General features: G+C 41.0%; 1 protein-coding gene across 1 annotated transcript in view; it reads right to left on the bottom strand.

The window, feature by feature from the left end:
• The window catches only part of ADARB2 (adenosine deaminase RNA specific B2 (inactive)), a 301,583-nt gene that overhangs the window by 84,512 nt on the left and 198,315 nt on the right, over window positions 1-18,756 (bottom strand). Inside the window, exon 3 of the mRNA XM_005528513.2 lies at window positions 14,042-14,946. Coding sequence (XP_005528570.2) covers window positions 14,042-14,946 — 905 coding nt within the window. The remainder of the gene's footprint in view (window positions 1-14,041; window positions 14,947-18,756) is intronic.

Here is an 18,756-nt window from a genome sequence, read left to right as displayed (position 1 = left end):
GACTGGAGCATCTCTCACAGGAGGAGAGGCTGCAAGAGATGGATTGTCCAGCCTGGAGAGGGGAAGGCTCAGTGGGATATTATTAATGTATAGAAATACCTGATGGGAGGGAATGAAGGGTCAGACTCTTCTTGGAAGTGCCCAGGGACAGGGCAAGAGGCAATGGGCACAAATTAAAACCTTGAATTCAAGCTGAGTGCAAGAAGGCTGCACAGAGAAGTTGTGGCATCTTCATCTGTTGTCACAATTAAAACCAAAAGTGGACATGAGCCTGGACAACAGCTGTAATTGGAACTGCTTGAGCAGGGACTGGACTAGATCTCCAGAGACTCCTTCCAACCTCAGCTATTCTGTGATCCCATTTATCAAAACCCTTACCAATCACCTTCATACTTCCAACAAATTCCATAATTAGTGTAATTAGTGATCATATTTCCTTTTTATTTTTTTTAATTTTTTTTTTAATTTGAATTTTCCAATAGCAATTAGGGAGAAAAGAAAGCTAAAATAAATAAAATAATCACAGGCTGCATCACCAAGATACAAACTGCTATGTTTAGAGCTACACTAAGCTCTGTGCCTAGGTTTCCTGTTGACAATATCCCTTTAAAATAAAAAATCTAAACTAGCTGGTGACACAGACAGTTACTTTTTTTTGTCACCCTCTCTTTAGGCCACTCAGAGATATCTGAATTGACATTAAAAAGCCATTATAAGCAATTTAAACTCTGAATTGATCCTGACACATACATTCAGGTCTTCCTTGTATGTCCTTTCAATAGTTCTCAATTCAAACTGAGAACAAACATCACCCTATAAACAGAGGAGATAATTATGCTTTATTGATTAGCCCCTCAAGGTATGAATGGAAACCAGGCAGCTTTCTGAGAACAGCCATCAATGTGGGTTTTAAGTTGCACTATCTCAGCATTTTCTTGTACAAACAAACATTCCCTAAGAGCAGTTTTTAACATGGAACCTGTACCAAACTAAAGTTTTCCAGTGGCTTCAGTGAAAGCTGGCATGTCAGTGTAGATTTATAAATGGTTACTTTATACACCTCCCACAGTTGTCCCTGTGCTACTGTTATGGGTTTACCCTGGCAGACAGCTCGGTCCCACACAGCTGCTTCCTTCCTCTCTCCCTCCCAGCTGGATATGGAAGAGAATCAGAAGGGTAAAAGTGAGAAAACTCATGGCTTGAGTTAGACACTCTTTGGTCAAATATTAATGCCTTAACTCTTGAGTGTTCCCCCTTCCTCCTTCTTCCCCAGGCTGAGTATGATGCTACACAGTGTGGGATACCCCTTTGGTCAGTTGGGGTCAGCTGTCCTGGCCATGTCCCCTTCCAATTTCTTGTGCACCCCCAGCATTTTTGCTGCTGGGGTGGGGTGAGAAGCAGAGAAACCTTGATGCTGTGTAAGTCCTTCCCAGTCACAGGTAAGACATTGATGTTTTATCAACACTGTTTTGTTCACAAATTCAAAACACAGCACCATACAAGCTGCTATGAAGAAAACGAAGTCTATCCGAGCCAAAAGCAGGCACCCTCTCTGTTTCCTCCCAACACTGGCTCATTCATCTCATGATACATGGCTCATAACCCCACAGATGCATTGTGGACTGCCCCCTTTCTCTAACAAACTCCTTCACAGCTGCCAAATGAAACAAATACTCCTGTTTAATCCAGTGTCAACCTTGATTGGCTTCAATTTTTGCTAAATAAGGATTTTAACACCTGCCCCATCTATCCTATAACAAATGTACCACAGCAGATTCATCAACAGACACCTAACTAAGGATATTTCCAGTTTACAGCTGAACCTCTAATCAACCATTTCTCAACCTTCCTGCTTCTTGCTAATAAAGCCTATCAGCAATCAGAACTAGATATGTTAGAAAAAAAGCATAATGGAACCATTCTATGTCTATTTTACTGTCTGAGAATAGGAGAAATAGCTTTGTTAAAATTACTGAGTCTTTAGAACTGGCAACTCACTGCACTGAGAAAAAGTAAAATTGTTCACAGCTGTTACTACAAGACATTTAAACTCTGATGATCACTTTTGGGTTACCTACACAGGTACAAATAAAAGAAAGACTGTTTTTTTTCCTTGCCTTCGTCTTTGACCCCACAAAGCAAGCACTGTGATGACTGCCCTCATATTTGCACTTTCAGGTTTTGTCCTGGACCAACACATGGGCTCAGTCTCTCCATCCACCAGGAACCCATCACCCTCTGAGATTCCTCAGGCTCAAATTGACTCAGACCTCTAAAAAAGAGAGTTCACAACCCCCTGCACTAAGAAGAGAAGAAACCAGATGAAATGGAGACATCATAATGTCTCAGTATGTCTTGCCAACATTCTGCTTGGCTTGCTTGCTGCTGCCTGGGGGGTGACTGCATTGCCCTCTGTGCAGGACTAGTTTGGGATGCTCTTGCTCCTTTGAAGTCCCTATTTTTAAACTGTATAGATGAATGAATGCCTTGAGATATCTTATGCTATCAAATATAGTTGAACAGTCTCAGAGATTGCTAAGAGTAGCAGAAAGCTGATCACAAAAAGCTAATTTGGAAAGCAGCCTGAAAACATACACAGAAACCTCTTCAGCAGAATTTTCACGTCACATGAATGGCTGCTATCATGAAGGGAGATAAAAGGATGGGCAAACTTCTCTGACTGCTTCATTGGACCTTCTAGATTCTGCACTGCAGCCACTGAAAAAAATGATGGAAAAACGTGCAAAACTATTTAGCTGATAGCTCCAACCCTAAACAAACCACAGAGTTCCCATGTATTTCATTAAACTCACATGAAGAAGCCTGGCTTTGGACTTGCATAGCAAATGGTCCCTCTGCAATTTTTTTTTTGTTGTTTTGAAAGCTTTCTGTTCATGAAATACAAGATACAAGAAAATGAATGTTTTGTTGTACCTAGTGTTATCCCACTAACTACATGTATGAAAAAGCTGTGATATACAGGGCACATTTTCCCCAGTGATAAAATAAGAATGACCTCTGTGACTTCATTTAGGTTCCACCTCTCCTGAGTTACGAGCCACTCCTCTCTTATAAGGTATATCCCATATCTCACTCAAACCCTCAGTGGACCACAAAACTCCCTTCCAGAAAAAATTATGCTTCCTTCAGTCTGCAGAGGATTACCTGTGTCAGGCAAAGTTATATTATTGTTTTTAGTGCTGCTAGGAATTACTTGCAGGATGTTTCAGCTCATTACCTCAAGTTTTCATCAGCTATTTTCCGAGCGTGGTAACCTTTGTGATGCAGGTACTGTATTTATCTACAGTATTGATTCTGCTTCTCCTGCTACATTACATGCAATACATGTAAACAGAAGAGTGTTTCACTACCAGCTGGTAAGGTGCAAAATGGTAGCAGATCTTGCAGCTACAAAACACAGATAAAACCCTGAAGTAATCAGCTGAACTGTCATGGAACTAATTCCATGATATAGTGGAAGCAATTATTTGCACTTATGTGTCTTATTGGAAAATACAATCAGTGCTAAACCAATCCTGTTAGTGTTGTCAAGGACACATTTAGCTCCAAATGCTCCCCTTTTAATCAGTAACCAGTTATTAATTAATTAGGTAGTGATCATGTTGCTTTTCATACATGTGTATTATTATTGCACTTGATATTGTGCCTCTGCACCGATCGCTGTTAATTTGCAGCAAGTGCAATTGTGTTAATGTGCTCTAATGCCAGCTATTATCACAAGGACAGGGCACCTAACATTTAACCTAAAATCACACTGAATTGTTCTCACAGCTGCCTCCTTCCAGCTCCAGCCTGCTGCTGCCTGGATGGGGTGTGCTGGGAGAGAGGAGACGGCTTCTGATAAAGGAAGTACCAGAAAATGGAAACCAGCAATGGGAGAGGCAGGAAGGGAAAAAAGGCAAAGTACCTGGGGAGACACCTGTGAGCCTGTGCCTGGGCAGGGGCAGAGCTGCCCACTCCCTGCCTGCAGCCAGACTGCTGCCTGACACCAGCAGGGAAAGAGACAGCTCTAAAGCACAGGAGCAGGTAAGCAGAATATGCGGCAAGTCGAGCGTGTCTCACAGCTCCTGCTCGTCAGCTGTGCTTCAGGAAAGAAAGATGCAGTCCCTGTTTGGTCACAGCTCTGCAAAATCACCAGTTTTAATGGCAGGGGTGAGGCTGCCTGTGGAGAGCAATGTATTTGTTCACAGCTAATACAGAAGAAATTCTTTGTCCTTCTAGTATTAGTGATGCTTAGTTATGCTTACTAAATAATGTATTTTTCAGATTTTTCTTCCAGTCTGAAAGCTTTAAACAGGACCTGATACCAACTGTGTCAAGAGAGAAACAAATACTAGCAGAAAACAGAATTTATCTGAATTGCATTTAATAGAGGCCAGAAGCAGTGAACTAAGGATATTCAGCTGAAGTAGTTCAGTCAGAGATAGCTAAACTTTTTAGTGCCCTAATTTAAATAGAGAGGCCTGAACTGGAGATTAGCTATTTATCAGCTGCATGATGGAATAAGAAACAGCTGCAATATGTTTCAGTGTAAGTTTTATTTGCTATAAATCCACAGATTCAAACTTTGCTCTGTGGGAATGCCTGTGGAAATATGGAATTAAGGTATTATCTGCCCACATTGTTTTGTGGCTTCATGCCCATGTATATCAGAGAAAATTTAGTTTATGTTGGTTCAGTTATACACTATAATCTCCCAAACACAAAAAGGACTTTTAATATTTGTAATGGTAGCAGCTATATGTGCAAAAAATAAACTCCCAGAATACAGTACATGGTATAGGTAGCAAAACACAGCTCAAATTACTGTCAAAGAATTTCCCTATCCATGCCTTTGCAAGGATTTCACTTCAAGACTGTTGTAGCTCCACCAGTTTCCTTCCCACACTTGTGGTTTCTGCCTGGTTTTCACTAAGTGGGTCAATTCCACCCCTCACTCCATAAAAACTGTTCCCAGGTCCTCAAGGGAGTGATTTATGTATTATAAGCTTCTATTCCTGACTCCAGCAAGCGACCTTGTATCTGCAGCTGGGAGCAGCCCTGCTCCTGCACAGTGGATGCCAGAGCCTAGGAGAGGCAAGTGCCCCGTGCTGATGCCCCTGTTGGCATCTCATGTTTTGAAAGGGAGAAGAAAAACCCAACTGCTGCTAACCACTACAGTAGGAGTGTTTCATTTGTTTGGATCAATTTCTGTCAAAGGCAGTCTGGAAGCGTTTTTTTTCCCCTCCAGCTTGTCTTTGTAAAGTTTCTTTTCCTCCCCCTGCTCAGTTCAGCCTCATTGGCATTTATATGGTGACCTGTTGTTATCAAGGCTCCCCAACAGATCCCTTGGATTTGCACAAGTTGCTCCTGGTCTGCCACGAGGAGGCTTTGCTCAGATGTCTCCCAGATTTTAGCTCTGATACTTGCCAAGGATGTTAGTCTTCCTGTAAGGACTACCTAGTTTGGCTTGCTTGATTGATTTTTGTTATATAAAGGAGAATGCTATTTTTTAAACTTTGTTTCTTTTGTAGAGGGGAGGGCTTAAGATGTCACTAAGTTCACAAATGTCCAAGCAGAGATGCAGGCAAAGATATGAATTTAGGCTCCTGCCTATTCATAAGGGGAAAAATTTCAAAATATCTATATATCAAAGACTAGTAAATTTGAAAGTCATGTTACTTTTTTTTTCCCCCATGAACCTAGGATTTCAAAAGAAAATCTATGCACTGTAGCTTGTCAGTGTTTTGGGGGAATGCTATTAATTTCTTCCCATCAGTGTTCTCCAGAGCATGGTGACAGCAGTATCCTACCCCTCCTGTACTTTGATCTTTCTCAAAGTCAAAATATAAAATATGCAGTGGAAGGTTTTTGCCCTGCAAAAGCAGAGGGCATCTCCTATCAGCAGTATTATGATTGTGACCAAAAATATAATGCATTTAAATAAACAAAAAAATAAAAAGGAAGAGAAAAAAAATTCTACTTGACAGTTCATATGGCAGTACTTTGTGGCTTTGGTGGAAGGGAAATAGAGTCTACAGACTCCTCCAAACACACTGAGATACTTGCCAGAATAAATGTTGATAGTTCAGGCTATGCCCAAACCATCAGAGTGCCATGAATTACGATCAGCGGGAGTTTGCTGCAGCACTGAAGGTGCATTTTTGAAGAAGTCAGGCACTGGATGGATAGAGACATCTTTGTGTCAACAACCCATGCTCCCTGTTCTGGTAATATCCACATAAATCCATAAAGGAAAAAGTCCTGACTGGATTTAATTGAGCACCAAAGGGAGAACATGCAATGCCACAAAAGGCAGCAAAACATGACAGTGTTTTAATGTGTTGTCAGTTTTGCTGGGAATAGCAAAACCCTTGGGCTGAGTTGGAAGCTCAGGAATCCACAGGATCCATAGGAATCAATGTGCCATGGCTTTTTTTGGTAAGAGCCCATAACTGCCTTTAGCACCTCTGAAAGTGTTTTCCAGTTTAGCATCTCTGAAGGTGTTTCCCAGACTGGTGGCCCTCATGGGTAATTCCTCTTCTCTCCATGTGACTGTGTTATGAGCTGCTATAAACGTTATTACAGGACACTACTTTCATGCTGCTTTCCAAGTGGTGCCTGCTAACTTTTGGCTCAGACAACAGTTTTACATCTATGGGGTATGTTTCTTCTGTTGTGCAAATTGCTGATACTCAGGCACAAAAACTTCAGTGTGTCTCTGTTTTGCATCCTGCAGCATGCCTCAATCAGCACATCTGCCCCCATTGCTGCCATAACCAGGAGCCTTCAAGAAATCTGACTGCATCTTACCAACCTCTTTTCTAGCTTGCCTTTTTTTGTCTGCTCCATGTTGATGGCCACTGGCTCGGTTTGCAGAGAGTTTCTGTGTAGCTGGGTCAGGATTAAACAAGCACTTCTACTCTTCTCTTGGACTCTGTTTCTCTGAGAAAGACCAGGACAACCAAGGCCTAACAGCATCTTCATGCTGCTGCTCTGAGCAGTTCTCATAGATGGGTGTACAAGGATCATTAGGCACTGGGGGTTAGAATGACTTGTGTGTATTTCAAGGAGAGTAGAAGAAAATACGGGTCTCATTCAGGAGTAATGAGTTTGTTCTCCCATATCCCTGTGAGGATTGTTCCTTAAAATACAGGGCAAAGTTGATTTGGATAAGAACTAATTATCAAACAAGAAATGAAGGCAGTGTAGCTGTCTCCACCCTCCCCACCAGACCTTGGGGACACACATTATTCCTTGTGTTTAACCTATTAAAGCAATGACCCACATTAGAGGGAAAGGAGTTGATTTTAATTATTTCTGTGAGCATTAGTGCCCAGTTCATAGAAGATGGCCTAAAAATAGGAGCTCATTAAGAAGAGAACTCAACAAGAACAGGAAACTTAGAAATCATGGGATGGTTAGATTATTTTTCTGAACAATTCATTTTCTTAATTGACTATGTTTGCTCAGCGAATGTACTCTTTCCACCTTTAGTTTTTAAAGATGAACTGGATAAAGAGAGCAAGAAAAGACTGCACAAAAGGAATTGCAAATTATCATGGCTTCAGTAGCATGGGCTCATTTGGGTGACATCTCATTGTAGCACTGATTTTAAGGTACCATTGTGTGAATTCAGGTCTGATTATGGGGCTGGTGTCAGCAGCAGATATGATGACAAGTAGGTTAAGAGCAATCATACCTAGGTATTTTCATATCAAATGTCTACCCTGGTTCAGAAGACAAATAGGCAATAACATCTCGTTTGGAAGCAGACTCTGACTTGTCAATTAGAAAACTAGGAAGGATGAAAAAGGAACATGAGTTTGTCTAAACACAATAGTATTGCAGTATCAAAGGTAGAGGAGAAAATTTTAATGTCTATATTAATATTTTATGTGTCCTAGAATACAGTCTAAGAAGTTGATGGATATCATGAGACACAGACAATGGTGATTGCTTTCACTGAATAAAATGTGATGAATGAAGATGGATAATTTACCCTCTTTTCCAGTGATTACGTGTATTTATCTCCCCTTTCTATTTCTCAGAAACTTTAAAAAACGTTTTATCTTAAGGAAAATTCACATCATGCATCATGTATGTGCAAAGAGAAAAAACCCAACATCCTTGCTCTAAAATTTGTCTCCCATTAAAAATCCAAACTCACTTGTAAGATGTTCGTATGAAAAGAGCGCTATGTGAACAACGACGGATTTTACAATCTCAAGGAACCTCAGCCACTTCTCTGGTTGTATAAATGTCTAAACACATGAATCACATTTTACATCCAGTATAACAAGTCCAAAGTCTCTTCTGTTCATTACTTCTCAGCAGTCCTAAGATTAAGCCCTAAATACTTTCCCCCTACTGAATTTTATGACCTGCATACTATTTTTTTTGTGTGTGTGTATGTATGTATGTAATCCTTCACGCTGCACTATGTGTGGACGTTTTATCTGAGATAAAGGGGCAGGAGAAATTTTGGTTTTCTCCATGACTACTACACAAATTCACTGTTTAAAGGCTAACACTTGTAAGAAAAATAAAATGGAGAAAGATGTTCCCTTTTCAGCAGGAGGGAGGGGTCCCTCTGCTGCATGTGGCACTGGGATTCTCAGCAGCATCACTGGGAGGCTCTGGACCACTGCCCTGCCAAGGTGCAGAGGCATTCTGTGTTGTTAATTTTCCCCTCACACAACGATGGATCTGCCTGCCACAGGGCTGGCACATGGACCACAAGAGGGAGGTAGTCATCGTAAAATAAATGCTAGGAGCTTGCTTCTGGTACTCTACATAGAAGGAAAAATCTGCTTGAACAATTAAGGCTTCCTAGATGTGAATACAGATAAAAAATAGATAAAGAACGTGGTTTTGGCATAACTTTAGCACTCCAGCTCAAACAGAAGAGGCTTTCCATGGAAGTCAACCAAAGAAAAATTCACTCCGGGCGCTTGTATTACAGCTCCATTTAGCGGAGCAGAACGATCATGGCTCATATTTAGCAGGTAATAATGAAGCATCATAAACAAAGTCAGGATGCAAGTCCAAGATTAAGCGTCAGTTTTAACGAGGTCCAGCTTGCCGGGAGCTTTTTGAAGTGTCCCTAGCTCACTTACAAAGCCAGAAAACAACAGAAGCAACGCCGACAGCTGCGAGAGTGTCTGGTTTAGAAGAAGGTTTTATGTCTGGATGACACCAGACTGGGATTCAGCTTTAATGTACTAACTAGGTCTGCTGGTTTCTGGAGCCCTAATCATTCTGCACAAACTGTCTCACCCTAATGAGTTGCACAAATAATAATTCTTCACAAATCAGATCCACACCATCAGCTTTGTGGATAGACAAGGCTGGTTTATTGAGGTAAATAGCACAAGTCAGCAGAACCCACACTGTGTCTCACTAGCCATGTTTAATATGCAATCTAGAATCTGAAGGGAAAAAATCAAATGCTGTTTCTGTGGATGCAGGGCTGGTATGAATTATTTTCAACTACTAAAGACTTAAAGGAGCACCCAGCTCCTTTTTTTTACCCTAGTCTGAATGCACTGTAATCACTGTGGACCCTTACAGTCTTTGTAAGGGAAATTTAGATACTTTTGAACCAAGAGGTTTGGATTGCTTATAAACTTAAATTACATAAAAAAATACCTTTCAGCCTTATAGATTTTCTCCTTGAAGTTATTACAATTATTTTTTCACTTCTGTAAATTAAGATTGGTTTTCATTAACTAATTACCATGGTTATTGCAGTTCTTTTATGTATTATTAATTAGGTTGAGTGGTACATTTAGAATTTAACATCTCAGTTAAGAGAGTTTTGTTTAGCATACCTAATGCTCTGAAAGCCCTGAGCATGCCATATATCACATAGGACTTAAAGATGAGTGCAGGGGAATCTTTTGGGGATTGAAGTTATCTATGGCTGGGAGTTATACAGTACAGCAACTGAGGAGCAAAAGAGAGAGGTAGGGCGTGTGGAGATGCATACACCAACTTAAAATAGAAAAGTTCTTTCTGCAGCAGAGAACTGCAGGATTATTGGAGCCCAGCTGATGCAAAGTTATGTGTTGTTTTGCAGTGATGACTGGTTTTCATATGCAAACCCCTTAATATGTCTACATATATGTGCTGATGCTGTGAGAGCAAGCTACCCTGTTAATTTATTTCCTGTAATTCCATGTAGGTAGCCATTCTGCATCTCTGTTTGATCTTGCTTGGATTACTTACATGAAATCAAAGTCATTTCTTCATCTGAGACTCAAGCTGTAATCTCTCTGGGGCAGTAACTATCTTTTATATTGCACTTGCATGAAGGGTGAGGAGGTGGTCCTGGTTCCTCAACTGTGAGCCTAGAAGTGACTACAATCCAATTAGCAGCCAAGATAATAATAACAGTATCCAGTAAACTAATGCTGTGCCTCTAAATTGGTTCTTTTGCCATTGTTTTGCCTAAGAAACTGTAATCCTATGAATTTCTTGATTGCCTGTAGCTCTGATTATAAAAACAACTTTCCCCACCTACAGAGTAAGAAATAGATGGCTGAAAATCAAATGATATTTGCATTGCAGAGGCATCTCTCTGGTCCCCACTATTTCTCTTTCTAGCATTCTCCTGTCAGGAGCTACACACACACCTACCAGCTGTTTCTCTTTGTGCAGGAGAAAACACAGTTTATAAAACTATGTACCTGCTCAGTTGACCAGACAAAGCCCTTCACAGAAACCGGTTGGAACAAAGCTCAATGCCTGCTCCATGTGCTGCTGCTCTTCACACTGGAGTTAAATATATCACTGCCAACCTTAGCCCTGGCTTAACTGTGATGGGGTGAGAGGCCATAGCTGCCAGGAAGCTGGCGAGGGAGAAAAGTGAGAGAAATAAAGGAAGCAGAAACAACTGACACTGCATGAAAATGAACCAGCTTTGCAACACAGGGAAACAGGTTTCTGAAGGGGAGTGGGTGAGAAGTATGGAGTATGTGGCTTTCCCTGACATGGTGGTTGTTCTTCCCATGATGTCCCATGTCACCCATGTCACCTTCTCACCAAACTGACACTGAAGTTAACTGGCAGGAATCCTTGCTCAAACTAAAGAATCCCTGCAATGTTTGATAGAGGTTGCTTTAGCCTGCAGATGAATCTTTTGGAAAATAGGGAATTTTACTGGATCCAAAAGGTTAGCTGTATTTGCCAAAGAGAGAAACCCTGCTTTTTTTGATGATACACACAAAAAAAACAATGAGGTTTTGTTAAAATAAATAGACAACCACTGCTCTGGAGGCTCTGGATGTGAACGAGCAACAGCAGCGTTAAGGCATTTCAAAGCAGAGTGAATGCGATTTTCACACCTATTCTTTTCTAATTTAGGTTCATTTGAAATCCAGGCACCCCTCTTTTACTAATTTGTTATGGCAGTATTAATTAATGGTATTTCCCTACAGCAATAAGAATGCCATTTAGACTAAGACAGGTTAGAAGGACTACAAGATTAGAAAAAGAATTGCAAGTTGGTCAGATGGAGCTGGGGGCCACCTTGATCTCCTGACACTTGGAAAACCCGGGAGTGTGTGGATGAATTTCTACTAGTGCAGACTCATCGGGGCTGGTTAGGTCAGCATCCTCTGATGTTGCCTCCTGTATTGGAATGTAAGAACATGAGCTTCCAAAGTGGGAAGAAACAATTGTCAGACTTCCATGAAAGCTGAAAAAATTGCATTTTATTTGATGGAGAATATGAGTTCAGACCAAGTATGCCAGGAGAAAAGGAGTAATATTTAGTGACTTATACAAGATACAGTGAAGAGTTGTAATTTCCATTCTCATTTACACTGCTTTAACTGACCAAACACCAGAGGGGCTGACTGAGTGAGCAAAGGCAGTCACTTGATGAGGTACTGCATAACACAGTGAGAACAAGAAAAGATGCTTCTGGATTTACAGCTTAAGCTTAAGTCAGTGGAAATATGTCTGTTGGTTTCTCTGGAAGTTGAATTATGATTTAGCGAATAACACAAACTCAGGTTTTGTGTCACAGCTGCTATATCTGTTGATGAGAGCAGCTTGTAAGGAGGTCAGCAAAAATCAGTGTTAAGGCTTATCTCTCAATTAATGTGCTGAATGCTGGCATTAAAAGTAATCTTTTACTTGGACAATACATAACCACTCAAGAAATACCGACGGAGAAAGTTCAGTGACACCTTTTCACTGACATTTATACTTCCAGAACAGTGAAGAAAAGACGATAAGGAGGGCAGCAGTCTACAGAAAGGAGAAAAGGCCATAAAAAAGGGAACATACACTGGAGAATATGTCACTTAATGAACAACTGGAGACTGAAGTAAAATGTGATATTCAGGCAGAAGGTGAGCGTGAAGCCAAGAAACCAGGGAATATTTCAGAGAGCTCAGGAACTGAGGCAATGATCCTTGTGGTGCAGTTTAAGAACATGACAAACCAGAGGTCAGTAAATACAAGGTATTTACCTGCTGACAGACCCAGCAAAGTTCACTGGGGGCAGCAAAGCAACCACCAGAATGGGATTACTTATAGCCAGAATTCATTTGGGTAGGAGACACTAGAGGTACCTCATTTAAAACCATGTGTACTTTGAAGGAGCACTGGAAAGGTGAAACTGCTGTGTTGGCTGAAGTTTCCAAAATGCCTGCAAAGCACTCTGTGAAGATCACTGTTATTATTGAACTGTGTTATTATCTCACTGCTTCATGGAGTTTGCAACCTGGAATTAAAAGAAAAGTGGAGGATTATGGTGTATTTTAGAATTTCTCACATTTGTCATGTTTCCTTTTTGGAAACATAGAAAGGAAACTTCTGGGTCACCAAATATAATTCCTGGGTCCTGCAGGCAGTCATGTTACCTAGAGGATTAATCTCCTATCAAACTCCTTGAACATATAATGACCATCTTTACTAAAGTTAATGAGAATTGCTACTCATAATTTGCATTTACACACTACTTAAGGATCTTGAAGTGTTCTTTCATATAATATTCTCATTTTTATTACAGGCATATTGAATTTAAATGACTTGCCTAGGGTCTCATAGCAAGCCAGCAGCAGAATGACTCGTAGTGCTCCATGTGCTTCATATTAAATCCTGGACATTAACAGCTCCCTTCATAAAGGGAGCTTTGTAGCTGTAGATCACCTCCTGGCGCTGATGAATCAAACATTTTCTGATACTGCAAACAAATCAATAAATTACTTGAACCCATGTAATGCTTTCCAGTGTCTGAAAAATCCTGACTTCCTGTGAACTTAAAAAATGGACACAAGTCTGAGTAATGCTTAGATAGCCTTTGACCTATGACCAGCTACGAAATTTTCATGTGCTAAGTACGCACCTCCAATCTCTATTTTCTATATGAATACAGCAGTTATCTCTACATTTGTTCCAGGAAAGCTTCAAAGCTTTCAGTACACCTTGTGCTGTTGGAGGCTTATGGAAAACAAAAAAAACCCCCCAAACCACACAAGCCCTGATATCAAACCAACTGAACAAAAAAATAACCCCCCATAGTAGGACTATAACAAACAAAATTCCTTAACTTTTCCAGTGGCAAAATTGCTCTGACACAGGCACATTCCTTATGACTGATGTCTTCTCTGAATAGCATGGTCCTCATCAAAAATTAACTCTAAAAGGAGGAGATGGAGGATCCCTTTATATATGGGCCCCTCTCTGTTAAGAAAGATGCAGTACCATCGAATTACCTGAGTTTTCTGCCTGCGTCAATATTATCACTGTCTCTAGCAAAGTGAAATATTGGTATTTCCTCCTATATTTTGCCCTCTCATCTATGCCTCCCATTGAATAAGCTTCAAATTGTACCCAATGATTTCAGGATACTATTTCCAAGCTTTTGCCTGTGTCTCTTTCTACAGGAACAGAGCTGTTTTGTGGCACGACACTTGCTGTAACATCAGAGGAACCACTGGGTAGACCAACAACAGCTACAGCAATACCGATCCCACTCATCAAAAGAGTTCCTCCAACGTGGTGGCAGCTACCCAGGAGCTCTCACCTGTGGCAAATGGTGACATTTACTCCTGCTGGGAATGTGGCTGGGCAGACGAATGTTAAAGAGGGCCTGCAGGGCCGCCTGCGCCGCTTGACCCTTGGCCAACTTCTTGCTACGTCCTGAGCCTTCAAACGTTCTCCCGTCCACTCGCACGGCCATCACAAAGCTCTTGATGTGCTGCTTCTCCACCGTCTCCGAGAGGCAGACGTAGCGCAGGCCGGAGCGCAGCTCATTGAGCAGCACCACCGGGTTCTTCTCGCTCTCCGCCTTGGCCACCCTGTGCTTGCCTGGCTTGGCGTGGCCCATCAGGTCCAGCGTGTGGCAGAGTAAGCGCCCGTGTCGGTAGGCGGTGGAAAGCAGCTCGTTATTGACGGGGTTGTAGACAGAGAAGTCCTCGCTGTGTGTGGATGGTTCGAACTCCTTGAACAGAGTGTCTGGGAAGTCTGCCTGATCCGAAGTGAAGTCCGTGGATGGGCTGATGCAGTTTCCCATGGCGAAGTGGGCTTGGCAGGCGTTGGGGAACTGAACAAATGACTTCAGAGCTAATTCTGCGGCACGCATTTTTGCTTTCTTTTTTGTGGGGCCCGTGCCTTCAAATGTAAGTCCATTTACTTCTACAGCAACAGCAAAGACTGGAGCATGCACTGGACCTGTCTGGGAAACCATTTTATATTGTAATCCTGGTTTGAGTTCGTGTAGCTGAACCAGGGCGTTCTTTGGCGTCACTGACCATGAAACTTTCTTCCAGATAAGCTGAAGTTTGCAGAAATGGCCATTATTGCCTTCCTCTAAGGGTCTTTTCCTCTTACTGCTAGTTGTTCCCCCTCTTGACCTATCAGTAGATGCTACTGGATGATCCTCCAGATTGCCAATGTTTCGATTTTCCTTTACTTCTGCACTGCTGGTACCTGTCAGTAAAGAAAGGAAACAACTTGCATTACAATTGTCATCATCGTAGCTGACATTATGCCTAGGGGTGTCAAAATAGCCAAATAAGAAAAAAAAAGAAATTGTTGCTACGCCCTTTTTAGGAGTTTTCCTTAAATATCTGTATAATGGTTGGTTTATTATTTCTAGCACAGTTTTTTTGCATGTTCTGAATGTTTACTTGTCCCCAAAATGTCTGCTTCTATTAGTCATTAGCCTTCTGTTTTAAGAAAAGATTACATCATTCAAAGATGGAGCATAATGGATGCCATGTGACTTAAATGAACTGCTTGATAATTACTAGTAAAATGTAAATAATTTGCAAAATTCCCTTAGGATGACAATTGTTCTATAATCCATGGAATGTTTATGAACACATTATTAGAAATCAGAAATGATTCACAAATAGAAAAATGAGCCAACACATTGAATAATCTATTTGCAGTTAATACATTGACTGTCTCTGCTGATACCACAGCCTCTTCTGTTATAAACATCATGAATCCAGACTAGGAAATGATATGACAGACCTTCATAGCATTTGAAACAATAATTTGGTCTAGACTCAGATCCCAGTTTAGTAAGTGAGTGCCTTTCTGTCAAATTCAATAGCAGATGTTCTTAGTTTCTGCATCAGCAATAACTAATATTGCAAAAGTTGTAGATAAATCCAGATGAGACCAGGAGAAGCCAGAGCATCATGATGGGAGCAATTACTGATGTAAAGGATGATCCTTGTCAAAGAAAAGCAACAGGAGAGAGTAACTGCCAGGAGTGCCAGGAAGGGAATGAAATGACAGTGGGGAGCTATGGAGGGAGCACTATATTGTTGAACCAATCCCCCACTGCTCTGGGCCATGCCTGTGCAATGTGCTGCAAGGCAGTGCTCTGTGCCACAGCAGAGGCATGGCTGAGGATGGAGAGTCAGCTCACTGATGTCCTGAATGAGATACAAGATGTACCGCTGGCTAAATAACCGTCCTATAAAATTTCTATAATTTCTGGTGAGTTTGTTTAAATGTCTTGCACCTCTGACACATCCTCCAGTCCTCCTGTGCATTCCTTGGGATAGAGACAAATGGAGGAAGTAAATATGGGTGTAACTAATCTACAAGCCAACCCATCTCAGGAGTGATGCATCTGATCCCTTTCCAAGCAGAGCACTGTGTGGAGCCACTCCAAACAGCTCTGGGCATGGAGCCTTTCCCAGGTTTTGGTCCGATAATAATTGATAATAATTTGATAATAATTGGTCCAATAAGTCAGACATGATCATGCTGCCTGCACAGGCTGTGTCAGTGCCATGCACACAGAAGATCCCTGTGGTCCTTAGGGGACAGGCCGTGTCTGGTGGGGCCATGGCCATGTTTGGTTTTCTCTCTACTCTGATAAATTGGCTGCAAGGTTGTAAGGGGTGAGCTGCTGGCTAAGCTTTGAGAAACTTCTGCTGGAGTGCTGTGTCTGTGCTGCACCCCAGTATTCACCTGGGCCAACAGATGCACAGGAGCCTGCGGAGATTATGTGGAACCAACAACCACGGTTAAAAACTTCCTTTATATCCTGAAACATTACAGTTGTATTTAATATCAAAAGACTTTTTCCCATCAGAGCACTAAGTCTGCACTCATGCAAGTTGTTCCACAGAAAGAGGGTCACTGCTTAGACGGGAGTAATAATCATGGCACAAATGGGGGCCCATTTGCAGAACTGTGTCTTGAAAGCCTGCAGCACACACTGAGCTTCCAGCCTGGGTCTTTGTCTCACCAAAGTTATCACCGAAGAGCTCTCTTCTGCAGTGCTTTGCTGAGGCAGAACATGAACTGACAGATCAAGGTTTTAGTGACTAGTTAATTCTTACTTTCTGAAGCTAAGAGGACAGAATGAAGACAGGTGAGGAAGGAAAGAAAAGCAAAAGACACATAATAGAAAAAGGAAAGTTTCATCATATGGTATTCAGCTGTATAAAATATGACATCTTTAAATCAACCTCTCTGGAAATAAGACATTTAAAAGATCATCATAACTAAGGAACAAGGAGAATGTGCTGTTTTCTCATTGAGTTCACAGCTCTATTTACAGAGATTCTGCTCTGAAGGAAAAGGGAATATCAGTTTTAGCTTCCTCTATCCAGCTTGGCAGTCTTTGGCTATTTTCTGTCATGACCTTTTCTCATGTTTTCATCCCACTCAGAAGATATCTCTTTAGTTATGTGCATTTCTTAATGTAAAGGCAAAGCATTTTGATGCAAACATATTTTTTTAGCAGGAAACAGGTTTGATTCTGTATTTCACACCCCCTCTCTCATCTTAAACTAATAGGTTTTTACAGAGCCAGTTATGGTACATAATGATACTGTAGTCAAGAAGCATGAAAAGAAAGATAGCTCCTGCTTCACACAATGTTCAGCTTTGAAAAGAATTTGTATTGATTATGCACCACTGAATAGGAAAACTCAAGAGGCTATTTGTGTTTATAATTCATATTGTCTTATTCCATCTGTTTTTTCTTGGTCAGAGAACTGCGGATTTCTGAACATGAATGTGTGACCTTAATGTCTTACCTTAACCATCCTCAATAAAACAATGCTTAACTAAAACCATAAACCAAACATTACTTATTTGTCTTAAATTGTGTCTATAAAATTGTGTAGTCCTTGTTTTGGCCAGCAGAGAGTTTGCCTTGCTGAAGTGAAAAAAAAGTGATGATGATGCAAGATCAAGCACAAAGGACGTGTGGACAAAGCTGGGCATGCATGGTGATGACATGCCTGCGTTTATGGTGTGTTTTGGCTTTGTCACAGTGAAGAAAATCTGTGCAAGTATCCTCACAGCCAACCAGACTTTAGAGCACCTGGTCCTGAAACACCAGGAAACAGCTCAGTTCTGCCCAGATCTCAGTAGGAGCTGCAGCAGCCAAAAGTCACCATGGCCTGTAAATCAGAGGCAGCCTAAACTCAGTGAATTCCTCAGAAAGTCTGCGAGCCTGATGGATTTGTGTGATTCCTGGCAGCTACCAGGAAATGTGAAATTACTTTATACTTTCAGGTATCTTTGAAATAGGAAGTCTTTGAAATGTGTCTTTTATGAGACCTCTGTGTAGCAGACATAAGATTACCTCTCTAATGGTGGCACATGTACTTCTATTGTGAAAATCAGACAAAGCAGGCAAATGACACCAAACTACACAAGATAAATACTGTAAGCAGCTGTAATAGAACAATCACAAGCAATTTCAGAAATGAAGAGCACTAAAAGGAAAGGGGTAAGTCAGAGGATACACACAGGGAAAATGCAAAACTGTGGATCATTTTCAGTCTTGTTATTTCTCATAATGTCTTTGTTCTTGACTTTCCCAAATACATTCTTTACATTTGGGGAAAAAAAGGTAATAAATTATGGTTCTTCCATGATGAAAGGTTGGAGAATATAACATTGAAAGGGGATGCAGTTAAAAAAAAAGGAGGAAGAAATATATCCTAATTTTTTGGCAGTAGTTTCTAATTTATTGCTTAAGAGCTCTAAAAAAATCCCACAGCTTTGCACTGTAATATCTCCTCAGTGAACTTTATTAATTGTTTTTTGCAGTTTCACAGGCAACAGGAGACATTGTGATCTTGTATTTGCTTCAGTAATTGAATGGGAGAAAAGAAAGCAGTTAGTAAAATATATTTATTTATGCACTATTCCTCAATATTCTGACTGTTCTTTCATGTTTTTCTCCTTTTGGTCATTATGCACAGTAGAGTTAACCTAGAGAGTTTGCATCATCAAGAACATTTCAGAACTATAATG

Source organism: Pseudopodoces humilis, chromosome 1 (assembly GCF_049639895.1).
Source record: "Pseudopodoces humilis isolate 2021_Gansu_Grassland_sample_001 chromosome 1, ASM4963989v1, whole genome shotgun sequence".
In the NCBI taxonomy this organism is placed as follows: Eukaryota; Metazoa; Chordata; class Aves; order Passeriformes; family Paridae; genus Pseudopodoces; species Pseudopodoces humilis.
This window is presented reverse-complemented; position numbering and strand designations above follow the sequence as displayed.